Source organism: Amblyraja radiata, chromosome 11 (assembly GCF_010909765.2).
Source record: "Amblyraja radiata isolate CabotCenter1 chromosome 11, sAmbRad1.1.pri, whole genome shotgun sequence".
In the NCBI taxonomy this organism is placed as follows: Eukaryota; Metazoa; Chordata; class Chondrichthyes; order Rajiformes; family Rajidae; genus Amblyraja; species Amblyraja radiata.
Window position 1 is genome coordinate 4,532,827 of NC_045966.1, and position 22,996 is coordinate 4,555,822.

The 22,996-nt window shown below is 44.7% G+C and overlaps 1 protein-coding gene across 1 annotated transcript in view; it reads left to right on the top strand.

The window, feature by feature from the left end:
- Nucleotides 1–22,996, top strand: part of rars1 (arginyl-tRNA synthetase 1) — a 40,572-nt gene that overhangs the window by 7,501 nt on the left and 10,075 nt on the right. The window contains exons 3-12 of the mRNA XM_033029212.1: nt 1,256–1,444; nt 2,674–2,782; nt 4,465–4,565; nt 6,634–6,755; nt 12,283–12,403; nt 13,708–13,837; nt 15,466–15,570; nt 17,689–17,867; nt 19,500–19,609; nt 21,421–21,526. Coding sequence (XP_032885103.1) covers nt 1,256–1,444; nt 2,674–2,782; nt 4,465–4,565; nt 6,634–6,755; nt 12,283–12,403; nt 13,708–13,837; nt 15,466–15,570; nt 17,689–17,867; nt 19,500–19,609; nt 21,421–21,526 — 1,272 coding nt within the window. The remainder of the gene's footprint in view (nt 1–1,255; nt 1,445–2,673; nt 2,783–4,464; nt 4,566–6,633; nt 6,756–12,282; nt 12,404–13,707; nt 13,838–15,465; nt 15,571–17,688; nt 17,868–19,499; nt 19,610–21,420; nt 21,527–22,996) is intronic.

The window sequence follows — 22,996 nt, forward strand, 5'->3', positions numbered from 1 at the left end:
ATCCAGCAAATGGCGTTATTGTGCCTGAGCCAAAGGTAACCAGCAAGAATGTGTTCTCCTTTTGTCCTTCCTTCCTTAAAATATGTAATATTTCTCATTGTGAACATTGCTGTTCTTTGGTTGTTATTTGTTTGTCCATTTGTAAGTTCATAAGTGAAAGGAGCAGAGTTAGGCCATTCGGCCCATCAAGACTACTCCGCCATTCAATCAAGGCTGGCCTATCTCTCCCTCTTAACCCCATTCTCCTGCCTTCTCCCCGTAACCCAACACCCGTACTAATCAAGAATCTATCGTTCTCTGCCTTAAAAATATCCATTGTCTTAGCCTCCCACAGCTTTCTGTGGCAAAGAGTTTCTCTGTAACTAGGCAAAACAGGGTGTCTATCTCTAGGTATCAAATTGTAAGAATGTTTTTTTTCTTTGCAAATGACTCTTGTAGTTTTTCCTGCTACCTATTGACAATAGGCAATAGATGCAGGAATAGGCCATTCAGCCCTTCAAGCCAGCACCGCCTTTTAACGTGATCATGGCTGATCATCCCCAAATCAGTATCCCATTCCTGCCTTCTCCCCATATGCCCTGACTCCGCTATCTTTAAGAGGCCTATCTAGCTCTCTCTAGAAATCTTTGAGCTTTATTACAAAGTGATGTGCTTTGATGACTTAGCAAACAATAACACACGTGAGCAATGCTTGATAAACGGGTTTCGTAACCCCCTCTCAATCCTAAACGTGGTTTGTCATTGAGTTGAGTATTTCATTGCACTGACTGGGATGAGGGGAAGAGTGGAAACACCTCTGAGCAGCAAAATCCACAGGTAGACAAAAATGCTGGAGAAACTCAGTGGGACAGGCAGCATCTCTGGAGAGAAGGAAAGGGTGACGTTTCAGGTCGAGACCCTTCTCCAAACCGAACGGGAGAACCGTGTGAACGGGTGATCGATTGGTGGTGTGGGCTTGGTGAGCCGAGGGGCCGTGCTGTATCTCTAAGCTAAACTAAACTAAACCCTCACCCTTTCTCTACCTGGACTACAGATAACCCTTTTACTCAGCGGGTGAGGCAGCATCTATGGAGAGAATGAATAGGCGACATCGCCTATTCCTTCTCTCCATGGATGCTGCCTCACCCGCTGAGTTTCTCCAGCATTTTGTGTCTACCATCAATTTTACCAGCATCTGCAGTTCTTTCTTAAAGATAACTGTTTTCTCTGCTGCCATTAACAGCTCCTTTCGTTGTGTGTTTATGCATTATTTCAGAGTTTGCAAGAGGAGGAAAGCAAAGGAGGAGCAAGCATGATCAACATCAATCAGCGCCTGCAGGGTATATTCCGCATTGCCATTAAGCTGGCCTACCCTCACCTTGAAAACCCACCACTCGCAGTTACACCAAGCCAAGGTTCAAAGTTTGGAGATTATCAATGCAACAGTGCTATGGCAATATCCCAGGTACGGAAAGAGTTATTATGCATAGAACACGATTACTTGGCAAAGATTAATGAGATGATCACCAGGGAATTGTCTCAGTATTTGATTCCAATTGCCGCAGCTTTGCTAACCGTGAGTAGATGGATTTTCAATTAAACAAATAACTGTCTTTGGTTAGGAATGTAGAGCTAATAGGACTTGATGTTTCAATCCCTGTAGTAAATCAGCACTCTTGATATTTGCAGTGGGACCGGAGTGGTGAAAGGTGGGGTAGGTACATCATCGAGGTCTTCAGGTGGGCACCCTCCGTCTTTGACGTTTCATTGATAAGCCCACAACATCTCCAGAGGGCTCAACGGTGATACCTGGCATCCCAGGTACACCACCCTCAGTTCCATACCCTCCTGTCCTCATCTTGCAGCCCAATTGTTATCTTTCCTTTTGATCCAAAGCCAATTGCTGCTTTTTTTCTGCAGAATTTGATAATGACCCGATTGCTAGTTGGAGGGAGCGACCCCTCACCCCTATTTTCCTTAATAGACTGGTTGTAGATGTAGCAACAAATCCACTGCATCCCACTTCTCCAGGGGAAATCTTGGTCTTCCAGCCATTCTGTGCAGCTTCAGTTGCCAGTTCAGAGTACTTGGTCTTTTTTCTCTCATAAGCTTCTTCAACACCATCTCCCCATGGAACTGTTGTCAATTCCACAACGTATGCCAACTTGGCTGTTGTGGACCACAGGAACTGCAGATGCCAGTTTACACAGAGTGCTGGAGTAACTCAGCGGGACAGGCAGCGTCCCTGGAGAGAAGGAAAGGGGTGACGTTTTGGGTCGAGGCAGCGACACACCGCATGGAAACAGGCCCTTTAGCGCATAGAGCCCTCAGCAACCCACTTACACTAATCCTACATTAATCGAGTATCATTCCCTGTGCATTCCTGCCAGCGTTCTGTCCTGCATCTTGGTATAACAAGTGGTTCAGTGGTGTATGGCTGAATTATTATTACATGACCTCTGTTGGTCCGGCAAAATGGATAATCCGGCAAGCCAGTGGCACCAAGGGTGGTGGAAAATCGATGGTGGACCTGTATTTATAAATGTTTCTGCCTGATTTTCGACTCGTACTACTAGAAAAGGAGCAACAACAGCAGCTCAATGAATGAAGATCAAATTCGTGATGTATGCCTCAAAATATTTCTCTGAAACTAGAACATTGAACATTTTTTTAATGTCTGAATTTATTTTTCAGCTCTTGAAAGCCGAGGGAGAGAAGAGTAATCCCAGAGAGATCGCCCAGAAAATTGTCAATAGCATTCCAAAAAATGATATCATTGAAAACGTTGACATTGCTGGACCGGGTAGGTGTGGTTTTAATGGTCAACCTCATATTCATTCACATATTTCTTCATTAATGTTTGGTGAGATTTTGTTTTTGGTCAAGCTTTCTCCAATACCAACTAGATTAATCAGGGTAAAAGTCATCTTCACAATCTTTTTTTTCCCCATTTCATTTTTCAGTATACGGACACACTAGGTCATCAGAGATAGGAGTAGAATTCGGCCCATCAAGTCTACTCCTGAGAAGGCAGTGGAGGCCAATTCTCTGGATGCTTTCAAGAGAGAGTTAGATAGAGCTCTTAAAGATAGCGCAGTGAGGGGATATGGGGAGAAGGCAGGAACGGCGTACTGTTTGGGGATGATCAGCCATGATCACAGTGAATGGCGGTGCTGGCTCGAAGGGCCGAATGGCCTACTCCTGCACCTTTTGTCTATTGCCAATCATGGCTGATCTATCTCTATCTCCTAAACCTAAACTCTTGCCTTCTCCCCATAACCCCTGACACCCGTACTAATCGAGAATCTATCTATCTGCCTTAAAAATATCCATTGACTTGGCCTCCACAGCCTTCTGAGGGGTCGCTCCCTCCAACTACTCGATTAATGTAGGATTAGTGTAAAGAATTCCACAGATTCACCACCCTCTGACTAAAGAAATTCCTCCTCATCGCCTTCCCAAAGGAACATCCATTAATTCTGAGGCTATGACCTCTAGTCCTAAACTCTCCGGAAACATCCTCTCCACATCTACTCTATCCAAGCCTTTCACTATTCGGTAAGTATCAGTGAGGTCCCCCCCCCCCCCCCTCTTCCTTCTAAACTCCAGCGAGCACAGGCCCAGTGCTGTCAAATGCTCACTACATGTTAACCCAGTCATTCCTGGGATCATTCTTGTAAAACTCCTCTGGTACCCCTTCCAGAGCCAGCACAACCTTTCTCAGATATGGCGCCCGATATTGGTTATACAAGGTTAATTATGGCGGGACTGTCATATGCTGAGAGAATGGAGAAGCTGGGCTTGTACACTCTGGAGTTTAGAAGGATGAGAAGGGATCTCATTGAAACATATAAGATAAGGAGTAAGCCATTTAGAACGGAAACGAGGAAACACTTTTTCTCACAGAGAATTGTGAGTCCGTGGAATTCTCTGCCTCAGAGGGCGGTGGAGGCCGATTCTCTGGATACTTTCAAGAGAGAGCTAGATAGAGCTCTTAAAGATAGTGGAGTCAGGGGATATGGGGAGAAGGCAGGAACGGGGTACTGATTGGGATGATTAGCCATGATCACATTGAATGGCGGTGCTGGCTCGAAGGGCCGAATGGCCTACTCCTGCACCTATTGTCTGTTGTCTATTGATATCGCTCACAATACTCCAAATACGGCCTGACCAGCGCCTTATAGAGCCTCACAGATCCCTAATTATTTCTCAGAGGGAGATGGTCTGCAACCTTCTTGAGCCACTAGAATTCTCTGACAGTTTTATTCCCATGATATTGTTGGGGAAAGTGTTTTGGGAACTTTAGTCCAGAAATGATGGATGGAGGAACAACAATATATTGCCTTGATAACATCCAAAAAAAGTTCTCACTGTCATCTGATATGGTTTGAAAAATAAATACAAATTCTTTGATGATGTTTTCCTTTTCTGCAAATGTCAATTTTAAAATGATTTTGCATAACCTTGTTTTATAATTTGTCATAGGTTTTATCAATGTTGATCTGAAAAGAGAATTTGTCTCTAAACTGCTGAAAAGTCTTCTTGTAAATGGAGTTCAGCCTCCGCTAGTGGGACCAAAGAAAAAGGTAAATCATTTAGCATTGGGTTACGGCAGAATATTTAATTTTCAAATGAAGGAGGGGCTTGGTTCAGTGACTTTGAACTTCTAATGTTAGAGATCATGGATCTTTTCCCGGAAAGTTGAACATGTGGCATAATTCACATGATTTGTGGGAAAGAACTGCAGTTGCTGGTTTAAATCGGTTAGACTCAAAATGCTGGAGTAACTCAGCGGGACAGGCAGTATCTCTGGAGAGGAGGAATGGGTGACGTTTCTATGGGAGACCTCACTGATACCTACCGAATAGTGAAATGCTTGGATAGAGTAGATGTGGAGAGGATCTTTCCACTAGTGGGAGAGACTAGGACTGGAGGTCACAGCCTCTGAATTAAAGGACGTTCCTTTAGGAAAGAGATGAGGAGGAATTTCAGACTCGGTCTGAAGAGTGGTCTTAACCCGAAACGTCACCCATTCCTTCTCTCCAGAGATGCTGCCTGTCCTGCTGAGTTACTCCAGCATTTTGTGGCTATCTATAATTCATATCATGTAACATAATATTTAGACAGGTACGTAAATAGGATAGGTTGAGAGGGTCATGGGCCAAACGCAGGCAGGTGGGACTAGTGTATGTGGTCAGTATGGGCAAGTTGGGCCGAACGGCCTGTCTCCATGATTCCTATAACTCTCTAATCTGGTAATATAGTGGGGTGCTGAAGGAATGCTGCTCTCACTGCTAAACAGAATATTCCACTGCATCATCTTTCTGGGAGATGGCCTTTGAACAAGCGTAAGGAAGCACAGCCGAGCGCACTACTTGAAAATGGTTGATGATTGAAAGGTTTTTCGGCAGTCACGGTGGCGCAGCGGTAGAGTTGCTGCCTCACAGCGCCGGAGACCCGGGTTCGATTCCGATTACGGGTGTAGTCTGTACGGAGTTTGTACGTTCTCCCCGTGACCTGCGTGGGTTTTCTCCGAGATCTTCGGTTTCCTCCCACACACCAAAGACGTACAGGTTTGTAGGTTAATTGGCTTGGTAAATGTAAAAATTGTCCCTAGTGGGTGTAGGATAGTGTTAATGTGCGGGGATCGCTGGTCGGCACGGACCCGGTGGGCCGAAGGGCCTGTTTCCGTGCTGTATCTCCAAATTAAACTAAACTAAAGATTTTGTGAGCGTGCAGGGTAACTGCAGCATGAAGAAGGGTCCCGACCCCCATCATCACACACAGCGAGAATATTCAGCGATGAGAAAATAAATGTAATTTATATACTGTCCTTCACAACGTTGGAATCCCCAGAGGTTTTATTGCTGCCTAAATGTTTTTAAGCTGCAGAAAAATGTTAGAGAAACATTATGGGAACTGATTGTGTAGGAAGGAATTGCAGATGCTGGTTTAAACCAAAGATGGACACAAAAAACTGGAGTAATTCAGCGGGACAGGCAGCATCTCTGGAGAAAAGGAACAGGTGACGTTTCAGGTTGATACCCTTCTTCAGACTCTAGACGTCAGTCTGATGAAGTGTCTCTTGTTCTAAATCTCTACATCACCGTCTATATCTCTCGTTTCCCTTTCCCCTGATTCTCAGTCTGAAGAAGGGACTGGACCTGAAATCCTTGACCTGGATCCAGAACAAGGGGTCACAGTTTAAGGATAAGGGGGAAATCTTTTAGGACCGAGATGAGAAAAACATTTTTTACACAGTGAGTGGTGAATCTGTGGAATTCTCTGCCACAGAAGGTAGTTGAGGCCAGTTCATTGGCTATATTTAAGAGGGAGTTAGATGTGGCCCTTGTGGCTAAAGGGATCAGGGGGTATGGAGAGAAGGCAGGTACGGGATACTGAGTTGGATGATCAGCCATGATCATATTGAAGGGCCGAATGGCCTACTCCTGCACCTATTTTCTATGTTTCTATGTCACCTATTCCTTTTCTCCAGAGATGCTGCCTGACCCGCTGAGTTACTCCGGCATTTTTGTGTCTGTGGGAACGGATTTTGTTGTGTTTGTCCTCCTCATCTTTTATTTTAAACTCCTTAGAAGTAATGCTGCATTATATCTGCATGAATGATCGAGAACAGGTTATGTTTCTTTGCAGGTGGTGATAGATTTCTCCTCGCCAAATATTGCCAAAGAGATGCACGTGGGTCACCTGAGGTCAACTATCATCGGGGACAGCATGTGTCGCTTGTTTGAGTTTGTGGGCTACGATGTTTTAAGGTCAGTAGAAGGAATGTATCTATTTAATGCACAGAAAGTTACGAACCAGCCTTCCCTGGTGTATTCTCTGGCAAAAGAAATCAAAATTAACTAAAGATGGACACAAGATGCTGGAGTAACTCAGCGGGTCAGGCAGCATCTGTGGAGAACATGGATAGGTGACGTTTCACAGAGTGCTGGAGTAACTCAGCGGGTCAGGCAGCATCTGTGGAGAACATGGATAGGTGACGTTTCACAGAGTGCTGGAGTAACTCAGCGGGTCAGGCAGCATCTGTAGAGAACATGGATAGGTGATGTTTCACAGAGTGCTGGAGTAACTCAGCGGGTCAGGCAGCATAGAAACATAGAAAGTAGAAACATAGAAAGTAGGTGCGAGAGTAGACCACCAGGTCCGTCGAGCCCGCACCGCCATTCGCTCATGGCTGAACACTAAACAGACACACTTACCCACAAACAGTAGACACAAGACACAGAACACAAGACACTACCCTCCCCTTTATACCGCTATCACCCCTCTGCACCCCAAGAACCGCGTGATCTCCTGGGGGAGGCAAAAAAACGGATAAAAACCCAGGTCCAATTCGGGAAAAAAATCCGGGAAATTCCTCTCCGACCCCAATCCAGGCGATCGACACTTGTCCAGGAGATCACTCAGGTCTTACTATACTAACCATACCTAGGTCCATATCCCTGCCCTCTCCCCGTAGCCCCTTATCCCCTTGGCAGCTAAAAAACCATCTATTTTAGACTTAAATATATTTAACGTTTCTGCTTCCACTGCTCCCTGGGGCAGTGAATTCCATAAATTAACCACCCTCTGGGTGAAGAAGTTCCTCCTCATCTCAGTTTTAAAAGAGCCCCCCCTTATTCTGCGACTATGTCCCCTAGTTCTAGTTTCCCCGATCATTGGGAACATCCTCGGTGCATCCACCCGATCAAGGCCCCTCACGATCTTATATGTTTCAATGAGATCGCCTCTCATTCTTCTAAACTCCAAAGAGTAGAGTTCCAGCCTACTTAACCTTTCCTCATATGTCAATCCCCTCATTGCAGGAATTAATCTTGTAAACCTTCGCTGCACTGCCTCCAGGGCTAGTACATCCTTTCTTAAGTATGGACCCCAGAACTGTACACAGTATTCCAAATGTGGTCTCACTAATACTGTGTACAGCTGCAGCAAGACCTCCGCATTTTTATACTCAATCCCCCTAGCAATAAAGGCCAAAACTCCATTGGCCTTCCTGATTGCTTGCTGCACCTGCATACTAACTTTTAGTGATTCATGTACTAATACCCCTAGATCCCTTTGCGTTGCATTACAACGCAGCTCCTCCTCATTTAGAAAATAACTTGCCCTATCATTTTTTTTCCCAAAGTGAATGACTTCACATTTATTAGTATTAAATTTCATCTGCCAAGTTGTTGCCCACTCACCTAGCTTATCTATATCCTTTTGCAGACTCTTCCTATCCTCCTCATCCCCTACTTTTCCTCCCATTTTTGTATCGTCCGCAAATTTTGATATATTACACTTGGTTCCCTCCTCCAAATCATTTATATAAATTGTGAACAACTGGGGTCCCAGCACCGACCCTTGCGGAACCCCGCTAGTTACCGGTTGCCATCCCGAGTATGAACCATTTATCCCCACTCTCTGCTTCCTATTTGTTAGCCAATCCTCTACCCATGCTAATATATTACCCCCAATCCCATAATTTTTTATTTTTAGCAATAGTCTCTTATGTGGCACCTTGTCAAAAGCCTTTTGGAAGTCCAGGTATACCACATCCACCGGTTCCCCTTTATCCACCCGGGTTGTTACTTCCTCAAAGAATTCGAGCAGATTCGTTAAACAGGACTTCCCCTTCACAAAACCATGCTGGTTCTGTCCGATGAGGTCATGTTTATCCAAGTGCCCCGTTAGTGTTTCTTTAATAATTGTCTCTAACATTTTACCCACCACCGATGTTAGACTAACCGGTCTATAGTTACCCGCCTTCTGTTTACTTCCTTTTTTAAATATAGGTGTTACATTGGCCATTTTCCAATCCACTGGGACCGTTCCTGCCTCCAGGGAGTTTTGGAAAATTATCACCAATGCATCCACAATCCCCACCGCTATCTCCCTCAAGACCCTTGGATGTAATCCATCAGGCCCAGGGGATTTATCCTCCTTCAGTCTCATTAATTTCCCTAATACCACCTCCTTGGTGATCTTAATAGTATTTAGCTCCTCCATTCCTACCGCCCCTTGTTTATCCAGCGTTGGAATATTTTTTGTGTCTTCTATGGTGAAGACTGATACAAAATACTCGTTTAATGCCTTTGCCATTTCCTTGTTCCCCACCAACAACTCTCCAGTCTCACCCTCCAATGGACCAACGTTCACCTTAGCCACCCTTTTTCTTTTTATATAGCTATAAAAACTCTTACTATTAGTTTTTATGTTGTTCGCTAAATTCCTTTCATAGTCTATTTTCCCCGTCTTAATTAATCTCTTAGTTATTTTTTGCTGACCTTTAAATGCTTCCCAATCCTCTGCCCTCCCACTATTTCTGGCTACCTTATATGCCCTTGCCTTCAGCCGAATACTATCCTTTATAGTTTTACTGAGCCATGGCTGACTGTTCTTACCCTTACCCCTTTTTTTCTTCATAGGAATAAATTTTTCTTGAAGGTTATACAGTAGATCCTTAAACGTATACCACTGCTCATGTACCGTCTTATTCTTGAGTCTGCTATCCCAGTCAACTTTGATCAGCTCAGTCCTCATACCTTCATAATCCCCCTTATTTAGACTAAGCACCCTAGCCTGAGTTTCAACCTGCTCCCCTTCTATTTGAATATGGAATTCGACCATATTGTGGTCACTTGTTCCCAACGAGTCCCTAACTATGACATTTTTAATTAATCCTGCTTCATTACACAGGACCAGATCCAAGATTGCCTCCCCCCTTGTCGGTTCTGCGACATACTGTTCTAGGAACCCGTCTCTAATACATTCTATAAACTCTTCCTCTAGTCTACCCTGCCCAGTTTGGTTTACCCAATTAATATGAAAATTGAAGTCCCCCATGATTACAGCAGTTCCCTTTTTACATGCGTCAACTATTTGCAGATTTATGTTCTGACTAACAGCGTCACAGCTATTTGGAGGTCTATAAATTACACCCACTAGTGTTTTTTTCCCCTTGTTATTCTCTATCTGTACCCAAGCTGTTTCACTATCCTGATCCTTCAACGCAATATCCTTCCTCTCTATTGCCGTTATTCCCTCCCTTATTAAAAGGGCCACCCCTCCTCCCTTTCTTTCCTGTCTATCTTTCCTAATTGTCAAGTACCCCTCTATATTTAACTCCCAGTCCTGATCCCCTTGCAGCCATGTCTCCGTAATGGCCACGATATCATAACCATATATACTTAATTGCACCGTTAATTCATTTATCTTATTACGAATACTCCGTGCATTTAGATAAAGCACTTTCAGATGATTTTTACTACCCTTCCTTTCCGTTTTTGCCCCTTTTACATCTAGAGCTTTATCTTCACACATTCTGGATCCTTCTGTCACATTTTGATTTTCCGCTTCCCCACTGATACCCTGCTCTATTTCCTCTACCCCTGCCGTTATTACCCCCCTTGATACCTCCCCCCCCGCTACTTAGTTTAAAGACCTCTCTACTGCCCTAGTTATATGATTTGCCAGGACCCCAGTCCCAGCACCGTTCAGGTGAAGTCCGTCCTTACAGAACAGATCCCCCCTGTCCCAGTACTGGTGCCAGTGGCCCAAGAAACCAAACCCATTTTTCCCACACCAGTCTTTGAGCCACGCATTCAGCTTTTTAATTTTACGTACCCTCGCCGATTTGGCCCGTGGCTCAGGTAGCAATCCGGAGATCAGTACCCTCGAGGTTCTGCTTTTTAATTTATTCCCTAACTGCTCAAACTCCTTCAGCAGATCCTCCTTCCTCGTCCTTCCTATGTCATTGGTCCCCACATGGACCACGACCACTGGATCCTCCCCCTCCCTCTGCAAATTTCTCTCCAGCACCGCAGAGATATCCTTAACCCTAGCACCGGGTAGGCAACACAGCCTTCGGGACATGTTCTGCTGGCCGCAGAGAACCTTATCTACCCCCCGAATAATACTATCCCCTATCACAACGGCATTTCTTCTAACTCCCCCCTCTTGAATGGCCCCCTGATCCACGGTGCTGCAGCCAGGTTGCTCATCCCTCCCACAGCCCCTGATCCCGTCCTCACATTGAGTAAGAGCCTCGGTCATGCTCGTCAGGGACAAGGGCTGTGGCTCCTGCCGCATCTCCTCCTGGTTCCCCCTACCTGCCTCGCTTATGGCCACACCTTGCTCACTAACTACTGAATTAGTTAAACTGGTCGGTGTGACCATCCCCTGGCACAAAACATCCAGGTAATACTCCCCCTCCCTGATGTTCCACAGCGTATGAAGTTGGATCTCCAGCTCATTAATGCGGAGCTCGAGTTCCGCTAGCCTCAAACACTTACTGCAACTGTAGGGATCATCTACATCAATGGTGTCGACAAATTCCCACATCTCACAGTATTGGCACATCTCCTGGCCAATCCATTTCGATTGGACATCTGTTAGCATTGTGGAGAACATGGATAGGTGACATTTCGCTTCAGCAAGAAGAAAGGTCCTGACCCGAAACATCACCTATCCTTTTTCTCCCCAGACATGCTGCATGACCCGCTGAGTTACTCCAGCTTTTTGTGTCTAATCTTTGGTTATAAACCAGCATCTGCAGTTCTTGGTTTCTACAAGTACGTTAGATGATTTACCTTTCATATATTTCAAGTGGCAAGTTGTCAAATGATCAAAACTGATAAATGAAATTCTTGCTTGCATCACTACAAGAGATATGTAAACATAGTACTCTGTAAAAACCTTAGTAAACAACATAGAAAAAGTTCAGTTTGTGTAAGTTTATATATATATATATTATATTATTTTTGTTGTTTACTATGGCTTTTACAGAGTACTATGTTTACATACCTGTTGTACTGTGTAAGTAATAATTTCTTTATTCCATTATTGTTTGGTTATATATAAGTGTGTGTATATACAGTGCATTCAGAAAGTATTCAGACCCCTTCACTTGTTCCAGAAGTTTAAAATGAATTAAATTATCATCAATCTACACACAATACCCCAGAATGAAGCAAAAAAAGCGTAGAAATGTTTTGGATTATAAACCGGCATAAATTCATTAAAATGAATTTAATCAATTTTAGAATAAGGCTGTAACGTAACAAAATGTGGAAAAGGTGAAGGGGTCTGGATGCTTTCTGAATGCACTGTGTACATATATATATATAAACAAACAATAATGGTGCAATGTCAAACAATAAGTCTGTATTAATTATCAGTGAGTAAACATAAATGTGTGATTTATGCACTATGGAAATATTTCTTCCACTTTTCCACCTCTTCCTGGTTACAGCCCTTTATCACGGAGTTTTAATGTTGGGTGTTTGTTGGTTTCAGGTTGAATCATGTCGGTGATTGGGGGACACAGTTTGGGATGTTGATCGCTCACTTGCACGACAAATTTCCAGATTTCCTCAAAGTTTCCCCCCCAATCAGTGACCTTCAAGTCTTCTATAAAGTAAGTGTTCTCTCGTGCTGTGAAAGGCGTTTCAGGGTTATTGTTCAATGTAGACGCACACTTAAGAAAGTAACATCAATGTTTGTAAAATAACAGTCGTATCTTCCCTTCATCCCATCGTTTTCATTTTCCATTCAGAGGCTTGTCACATGTCATCATAGAAACATAGAAAATAGGAGCAGCAGTAGGTCATTCGGCCCTTCGAGCCAGCACCACCATTCAATGTGATCATGGCTGATCATCCCCAATCAGTATCCCGTTCCTGCCTTCTCCCCATATCCCCTGACTCCGCTATTTTTAATCCGTTATCAACTACTCCCCTGAAGACATTGTTGAGATTAAAAACATATCATAAAGTTTCACAACCTTTATGCAAGCTGCTCTGTTGTACCAACTTAAAATACACATAAAGCAAAATATTATATTTTTATATCTGTTTTCTATTGCTGATTACCACATGACTATTGTACCTTCAAGTAAATGCAGTTTACCTGGTTCTTCCTTACTGGTCAGAACATATAAGTAAATTCAACTCCAATACTAGAGGATGTAATTTGGTAGATTTTTGTCATTGCTTAGATGTAATTTTAAGAATAAGGGGTAAGCCATTTAGAACGGAGACGATTATTAAGGGTTTGGACACGCTAGAGGCAGGAAACATGTTCCCGATGTTGGCGGAGTCCAGAACCAGGGGCCACACAGTTTAAGAATAAGGGGTAAGCCATTTAGAACGGAGATGAGGAAACACTTTTTCACACAGAGAGTTGTGAGTCTGTGGAATTCTCTGCCTCAGAGGGCGGTGGAGGCCGGTTCTCTGGATACTTTCAAGAGAGAGCTAGATAGGGCTCTTAAAGATAGCGGAGTCAGGGGATATGGGGAGAAGGCAGGAACGGGGTACTGATTGGGGATGATCAGCCATGATCACATTGAATGGCAGTGCTGGCTCGAAGGGCCAAATGGCCTACTCCTGCACCTATTGTCTATTGTAATTATCATTATTTTTATCTTCAGGCTACTGGATCTGATCACCTGGTTACAACTTTTCATGCCCATTAACATTATAGTAAAACCTTTTACATATTCGCCTGTTTCTAAAACCCTTTAGTGATAAGGAGACCAGAACATCTAACAGTATTCTGTATTGTCTAACCACATTTCTTTACACATCTAAAATATCATATCTGTTTGTCAATCCCTTCCTCCTCAGTTCAATATTAAACCTGAAAACGTTTGTTCCTTTATCTCGGTCATTAGTTTCGTCTTGTACTTCATTGCAATTGTCAGCAGTTGTCACCTCTCTACAGGAATCCAAAAAAAGATTTGATGAAGAGGAAGCCTTTAAGAAGAGGGCTTACCAGTGCGTGGTAAAACTACAGAACCATGATCCAGATGTTATTAAGGCTTGGAATATGATCTGCGATGTTTCTCGAAAGGGTAAGCCAGAAATCCAGTGAATGATGGAAAGGATTTAGTTGAGATTTGGGATTTGTCAAAAAAAAAAAAAAAGACCAGCCCTGTCCTTTGCTGAACACTTGGTAGAAAAACCTGGTTTGAAAGGGACATGTCAGGTAAAGATATCAAAGGATGAAGTCTGAAGGGAGATGATTATGGTTTAAGTCCAGAGTAGTCGTAATGAAGTTGTAAGGTTTGAATGGCCTATTTGTGTAACACTGTTTCGCCTCAACTTACGGTGGGGTTACGTTCCGATAAATCCATCGTAAATCGGAAATATCGTAAGTCGAAAATGCATTTAGTATACCTTACCTACCAAACATTCTCGTGGCTAGCGATATGCGGTACGATACTCTCTCGTGGTGCTGGGCCACGGCAGCGACATCGCGGGGCTGACTGGGAGCTGCGGCTCGCTGCCGTTGCCCAGCGGCACGAGAGAGTATCGTACCGCATATCGCTAGCCCGGGAAAAGATCAAAATTCAAAATTTCGAAGTACGGTCTCTACTGAATGTGTATCGCTTTTGCACCATGGTAAAGTCGAAGCATCGTAAGTCGAGGAGTATCTGTAATTTCACTACTTATCTCCTTGTGTTCTGTGCAGGAAGGAACTGCAGATGCTAGTTTACACCGAAGATAGACACAAAATGCTGGAGTAACTCGGTGGGACAGGCAGCATCACTGGAGAGAAGGAATGGGTGACGTTTCGGTTCAAGACTTCCTCAGTCTGAAGAAGGGTCTCAACCTGAAACGTCACCCATTCCTTCTATCCAGAGATGCTTCCTGTCCCTCCGAGTTACTCCAGCATTTTGTGTCTATCCTTGTGTTCTGTTCCATTTTTTATGGAAATTCACTTAAAGTGTTCATTTTTATGAAACGACTAATTTTTTACAATGCACTGAGATAGTCGATCTGTGGAAACTGTTGTTTTGGAGAGTCCATGGGCATTAATGGCATTCCTTGTTTAGGTTCATTCCCAAGTCTCGCAGATACACTGTTTCTGTGGTTAGAATTCTGTCCTTGGAAGGAGATTACTAGAACGGTACAGCACAGGAACAGGCCATTCGGCCCACATGATCCACACCACTCCATTCCTTGATATCCACGTGCCTGTCTAAAAGCGGCTTATGTTACCACATCTGCCTCCACCACCACCCCTGGCATCGCGTTTCAGGCACCCACCACCCTCTGTGTAAACGGAAACTCGCCCGACACATCTCCTTTCTAAAATCCACGTGGACAACATCCAGTCCCTTATCCTCATTAATACCTTCATGCCCCCTCAATAATCACAAATCCAGTTCATAAATCCTAACCTGCTTCAGACAAAGCCAGTTGTCCCGAGCTGCAGATGCTGGTAAAATCGAAGGTAGACACAAAATGCTGGAGTAACTCAGTGGGACAGGCGGCATCTGTGGAGAGAAGGAATGGGTGACGTTTCGGGTCGAGACCCTTCTTCAGTCAATGAATGAATAAGTTTATTGGTCAAGTATGTACACATACAAGGAATTTGCCTTGGTGCTCCACTCGCAAGTAACAGCACGACATACAGTAAACCATTAAGATTAAAACATTAAGAAACATTAAAGCATTAATTCTTTTTTTCTTTCAGAATTCCAAAAAATTTATGAGAGACTGGATATAAAACTTATCGAGAGGGGGGAATCATACTATCAGGACATGATGAATGATGTTGTGAAATCGTTTGAGGAAAAAGGTAAGGAGGCTTTTAAGGGCAGCACGGTGGCGCAGCAGTAGAGTTGCTGCCTGACCGCCAGTAGTGCCAGGTTCAATCCCGACTACGGGTGCTGTCTGTACGGAGTTTGTGCGTTCTCCCCGTGACGTCGTGGGCTTTCTCCGGGTGCTCCGGCTTCCTCCCACATTCCAAAGACGTACAGGTTTGTAGGTTAATTGGCTTGGTATAAGTGTAAATTGTTCCTAGTGTGTGTGTAGGATAGTATTAATGTGCAGGGATCGGTGGTCGGCGCAAACTCGGTGGGCCGAAGGGCCTGTTTCCGCGCTGTATCTCGAAACTAAAGTAAAGTGAACTAAGCTAATGTGAAGAATATTGAAAATTCTGCATCATTTAAATAAGAACTCCAAATCTTCATGCTTCATGCTTCCATGGCTGAGATGCTGAGCCTGTTCTAAAATATCCCAGATGTTATTTCATGTCACATGTCACTTCCTGCTGTTTTACTTTCCTCGTGGGTTTTAAGAAAGCCAAATTGCAATTTAGTACTGAAGTTGTAAATGGGAATAAAGTGGACAAATGAATTGACACCTGCACAAAGTCACTGTTTTATTTATTATTCAGCCAAAATACAATAAACCTTCCCGTTAGTAAGCTAAAGGCTGATTATTCCGTGGAAAATTAAAAATACATTGGATTTGGATAATCAAGAATAATTTCAAGTTATGGCAGCCTAGTTAATTAAATTGGAAAGCTTTGGAATATATTACTTATTTACATAGCCTAAACAATTATACCAGGAGGTGAGCGGGCAAGATCATCTCTGACCCCTCTCACCCAGGCCACAAACTCTTTGAATCACTTCCCTCTTGAAGGCGACTCCGGATTGTCAAAGCTGCCACAGCCAGACATAAAAACAGTTTTTATCCACGAGTAGTTGCTCTACTCAACAGCCAAAAATCTGTAGCCTCCCTTTGATCTGGTATTTTATTGGTTCACATGCTTGATCAATGGTGTTTTATTATTATTAATGTTTAGTGTTTTCTGAGTCATTCGTAACTGTCACTGTATGTCATGTTGTTACTTGTGGGCGGAGCACCAAGGCAAATTCCTTGTATGTGAATGCTTGGCAAATAAACATACTTACTTAATAAATTAGTGACAGTAAAGATAGAATACAGCCAGGTCAAGGCCTTGTAGTCCGGTTCAACCTGTGGGACATGCTCATCCTTCATGGACTGTCTGCTTTGGCGGACCAGGCGGAAAAGATCTTTATCAACCAACGGCTGGAAAGGCGACGCAGCTACACACTGGGGAATGCGAAGGGCTAGTCACAGCACTAAAGATACATGGCCGCCCACTGCAGCCACGACGTCTCCAGCCGTGATGGCCACTGGACTCTGACTTCTGCGGCCGAGAGGGTGGGGTTGTTATAGTGCAACGGCTTCTAAGATTGTTAAGGGCTTGGACACGCTAGAGGTAGGAAACATGTTCCCGATGTTGGGGGAGACCAGAACCAGGGGCCACAATTTAAGAATAAGGAGTAAGCCATTTAGAACGGAGACGAGGAAACACTGTTTCTCACAGAGAGTGGTGAGTCTGTGGAATTCTCTGCCTCAGAGCGCGGTGGAGGCAGGTTCTCTGGATGCTTTCAAGAGAGAGCTAGATAGGGCTCTTAAAAATAGCGGAGTCAGGGGATATGGGGAGAAGGCAGGAATGGGGTACTGATTGTGGATGATCAGCCATGATCACATTGAATGGCGGTGCTGGCTCGAAGGGCCGAATGGCCTACTCCTGCACTTATTGCCTATTGTCTATTCTCCACCTTAAACTCATTCACGCGCAGGTTTTTGTGCCGCCCTCTAACCACCATCATCCTTACCGATGGGCCGCCACCAAAGATAGAAGAATTCACATCACACTAAAAACTCATCTTCACCATAACATGAGATTTTGTGTACACCTTTTAGTACTCTGTTATTGATAGGCAGTTGAATGTATAAAATAAATATGCAAAGAGCCATTCTGCACTGCTTTATTGTCGATGTATCATTTGCCTGATGAAGCAGTTGTAATTGTTTTTTTCCTTTTGCCACAATTTGCAGCTGAATAATGCCAGGGTTGCATAATTCTCTCCAATAGGTATGGCCCAACTTGATGAAGGGCGGAAGATTGTTTTTCCACCAGGCTGCTCGGTGCCGCTGACAATAGTAAAGTCAGACGGAGGATACACCTACGATACGTCAGACTTGGCCGCTCTTCGACATAGGATCTTTGAGGAGAAGGCTGATATCATTATCTATGTTGTGGATAATGGGCAGGTGGGTTCAACGCCGAAATGTTCTACCTTCATCCCCCAGACCAATAAAATATTTACATACCTTTTCTCCATCCACTGCATTTTACCTTTGTTAGTTTAGTTTAGAGATACAGCGCGGAAATAGGTGCAGGAGGAGGCCATTCGGCCCTTCGAGCCAGCACCGCCATTCACTGTGATCATGGCTGATCGCCCCCAATCAATAACCCGTGCCTGCCTTCTCCCCATATCCCTTGACTCCACTAGCCCCTACAGCTCTATCTAACTCTCTCTTAAATCCAACCAGTGATTTGGCCTCCACTGCCTTTCGGCCCAACAAGTCCGCACCGACCAGCGATCCCCGCCCATTATCACTATCCTACACACACCAGGGACAATTTACAATTTTACCAAGACCATTATCCTGCACGTCTTCGGTGTGTGGGAGGAAACCTAAGATCCCGGAGAAAACCCACGCAGGTCACGGGGCGAACGTACAAACTCCGTACAGGCAGTGCCCGTAGTCGGGATCGAACCTGGATCTCTGGCGCTGAAGGTGGCAACTCAACCGCTGCGCCACCGTGCCGCCCTGTTACTTTGGAAGAAATCTGTTGATTAGAATTATTCATGACTAATAGAAACACAGCACCCACATCCACACTGCTCATTCGTTCCATGTACCAAAAGCGGAACCAGTTACATTTTCTAACATTAAAAAATATTTCCAATCGATCTCAAAACTAATAATTATGAATTCTCAGATGATTCTCAGGAATGTGTTAAAATGTCATTTGTCCAGGAACGTAAAATTTACATTGAGGTATTGTAAGCAAGCAGTTGTTGCACTAATTGCTGCTGTCAACCTGTGGTTTGTGAACTGTGCTATTTCTGTAGTGAGCGCTATGGGTGCTGTCTGTACGGAGTTTGTCCGTTCTCCCCGTGACCGTGTGGGTTTCCTCCCACACTCCAAAGACGTACAGGTTGGTAGGTTAATTGGCTTTGGTAAAAATTGTAAATTATCCCTCGTGTGTGGGATAGTGTTAAGGGCCTGTCCCACGAGCATGCGTCTCCATGCGGCAAGCGCGACCTAACGTGGTCGCTTGAGCCGTACGGCCTCTCGGGACTGGTCCCACTTCGATCGCCGGAGCCGTATGGAGTTGTGCGGAGCTGGTCCCGACATCGCGAGGGGCTCCGAAAAACTGACCGTGTTCAAAAATTCCGCGCGGCAACGGCCTGCCGGCCCGCCGCTGCCTCGACGCCATACTCAGCATCTTGACGCCGTACGTCACGTGCGAACTTCCCGCGGACTTCGCTCGAACTTCACGTCACTCGCTCGACCTTCGCGCGGCCCCCTCTTCCGGTTTGGTCGCGCTCGCCGCTTGCAGGCGCATGCTGGTGGGGCCGGCCCTGTACGGGGATCACTCGACCTCCGCGCGGCCCCCGCTTCTGGTTTGGTCGCGCTTGTCGCATGCAGGTCGCATGCTCGTGGGACAGGCCCTTAGTCTACGGGGATCGCTGGTCGGCGCGGACTCAGTGGGCCGAGGGGCCTATTTCGATGCTGTATCTCTAAAGTTTCTCATTGCGTCAACATTGTAGATTGTTTGAATTCCCACCTTTAGTCTAATCTTGATCACGTTTTTTTTCCCTTCCACACCAGAGTGTCCATTTCCAGACAATCTTTGCAGCAGCACAGATGATTGGTTGGTATGACCCTAAGGAGATCAGAGTGGAACATACCGGATTTGGTGTGGTATTAGGTGAAGATAAGTAAGTCGTCTTAATCCAGAATTTAATCATCTTCCTCTGCATATAATTGATTGTGACTTTCATAATTCTTTGTGTCATCCTAAAATTTTCAAATGGTAGTTAGTGGTACTATCAAAATAAGTGGAGTTACATTCATACTCCCCTTGTTTAAGAAAGAACTGCAGATGCTGGAGAAATCGAAGGTAGACAAAAATGCTGGAGAAACTCAGTGGGTGAGGCAGCATCTATGGAGCGAAGGAATAGGTGACGTTTCGGGTCGAGACCCGAAACGTCACCTATTCCGTCGCTCCATAGATGCTGCCTCACCCACTAAGTTTCTAAAGAAGGGTCTCGACCCGAAATCCTTCTGAAGAAGGGTCTCGACCCGAAACGTCACCTATTCCTTCGCTCCATAGATGCTGCCTCACCCGCTGAGTTTCTCCAGCATTTTTGTCTACCCTCATACTCCCAATTTGTCACCGAACTAGGGAAAAGCTGTTTTAAGAGAAACAATGTCTCCAGCAATTGACAGATTCCATCATCTGCAGCTTCTTGTGTCTCCCAAGTCTGTTCTTTCTACTAGGCAGAAGAGTTTTTTTAATATATAAAGTTTAACCTGCATGTTCTACAATTAAGGATAAAGTTTAGGTTTAGTTCAATATTGTGACGTGTACCGAGGCACAGTGAAATGGCTTGTACACTCTGGATTATGTGTGACAGTGGGAATTTGTCAAGGAATCATCATGTCTGACTAGCAATTTATTTGGAATTAAGGTGAAGAAACGCTGAGGGCAGTTTGTTTTATTGTTCTGGATGTTTGGCAAGACCCCTCAGATGGCAGAGGCGCAGCGGTAGAGTTGTTGCCTCACAGCGAATGCAGCGCAGGAGACCCAGGTTCGATCCTGACTCCAGGTCCTGTCTGTACGGAGTTTGTGCGTTCTCCCCGTGACCTGCGTGGGTTTTCTCCGAGATCTCCGGTTTCCTCCCACACTCCAAAGACGTACATGTTTGTAGGTTAATTATCTTAGTAAATGTAAAAAAAATTGTCCCTAGTAGGTTAATGTGCGGGGATCGGTGGTCGGTGCGGACCCGGTGGGCTGAAGGGCCTGTTTCAGCGCTGTATCTCTAAACTAAAAAACTAAGCTAAATAAACTGGAATGGACAATGAAGCATAGAGGGGACTAGAGGGCGCATGCCTCTCCCGTTGGGAGAGGTTACCATTGGATTCTGACCAGGGTAAATTTCACTGTTGCAGTTGAGGACCAAGTGCGGGCAGGTGGGACTAGTGTGGATAGAGCATGTTGGTCGGTGTGGGCAAGGTGGGCAGAAGGGCCTGTTTCCACGGGAAATGGAGTCTGAAGAAGGGTCTCGACACGAAACATCACCCAGTCCTTCTATCCAGAGATGCTGCCTGTCCCGGGTTTTGTGACGAGGATGTCAGAACGAGAACAGCATTTAAATCCCAATCATCATTTATAAAATTCACCCTGATCCCTGGCATATTAGGGTTAGACACAAAGTGCTGGTGTAATTCAATGGGTTAGGCAGTATCTCAGGAGAAAAAGAATGGGTGATGTTTTGGGCCGGGACCCTTCTTTAGTCGTGACCCAAAAATCGTCACCCATCCTTTTTTCTCCAGAGATGCTGCCTGGCCCGCTGAGTTGCTCCAGCACCTTGTGCCTATCTTCGGCATACACCAGCATCTGTAGTTCCTTTCTACGCATTAGGGTTCTCACAAGCTTCTTTAAGCTGAGAAGTTTGAAGTAACAATCGGAATCGTATTCTAAAACTAAATTCTCGCAACAGCAATTTATTTTCATATTTTCTTCCAGAAAGAAGTTCAAGACTAGATCCGGTGAAACTGTGAGACTAGCGGACCTGTTGGACGAGGGTCTGAAAAGATCAATGGATAAACTGTTGGAAAAAGAACGAGAAAAGGTGATGGCTTTAAGGGCCTGGTGTCCCACTTGGCGATTTTTTTTCGGCAACTGCCGGCGTCATATCAGTGTCGCCAAAAGATTTTGAACATTTCAAAATCCAGCGGCGACAAAAATAATTTTGCGACACTTGAAAAAACAACGTGTGTCAATCACACCGCAATTTTTTCGGTGACCTGATACGTCAGTCAATGATGCCGGCAGTCGCCGAAAAAATCGCCGTGCAACAGGCCCTGTAGTTACAACAACGTTGTCTGCCTTGTTCAAAAATGCAGGCAAATGAGCCGTGACACGATCCTGAGTTTATTGTTCTTAACCAGAAGTGTTGGGGATAAATCATTTCAAAATCTTGAGCAAAACACAGAGCGCTGGAGTACACAGCGGGTCAGGCAGCATCTGTGGAGGGATATGTAAATGTCTCAAGGTTTTTACTGGAAGTGTAGTTTGACAAAAGGACTACAAAAAGTAGTAAACACTGCCCAGTCCATCATCGGCTCTGACCTCCCTACCATCGAGGGGATCTATCTCAGTCGCTGCCTCAAAAAGGCTGCCAGCATCATCAAGGACCCACACCATCCTGGCCACACACTCATCTCCCCGCTACCTACAGGTAAAAGGTACAGGAGCCTGAAGACTGCAACGTCCAGGTTCAGAAATAGCTACTTCCCCACAGACATCAGGCTATTGAACTCAACTCAAACAAAACTCTGAACATTAATAGCGCATTATCTGTTTATTTGAACTTTATCTGTTTTATTTATTCATGTGTGTATATATTTATACAATGGTATATGGACACACTGATCTGTTCTGTATTCATGCCTACTATATTCTGTGGTGCTGAAGCAAAGCAAGAATTTCATTGTCCTATCTGGGACACATGACAATAAACTCTCTTGAATCTTGATTTACAAAAACTGGGAAAAAAAGGTGATCGTTGCGAGCTTTCTCATGGCCTCACATGGTCCACATGCTTTCCCTTTCTCCAACATCACTATTTCAAGGTAGACTAGCAGCCTGTATCTGCTTCAAACTTTCACACTCGTGCTTCCCATGTTTATACTTCCTGTAAGGTATCCATTGCATTTTCCCCATTTCTGTCCCCATCGGAACAAATCACAGCCGGCACCGATGGCCAAGGAAAGGCGGAGCCCACAATGGTCTGTTGTTGCTCGTGGAGGAGGTGATAATGAGGGGATATGACTAGGGATAGAGGATATGCAAACATTGCTTGAAGTTAAAGAGATCAATATTCGTACCGCTGGGTTGGAAGCTGCCCAAGTGAAATATGAGGTGCTGTTCCTCCAATTTGCGTGTGGCCTCACTCTGACAGTGGAGGAGGCTCAGGACGGAAAGGTCAGTGTGGGAATGGGAGGGGGAGTTAAAATGGAGAGATGCTGTCTGACCTGCTCCAGCACTGTCTTTTTATGAAGATAGACACAGAAAGCCGGGTCAGGCAGCATCTCTGGAG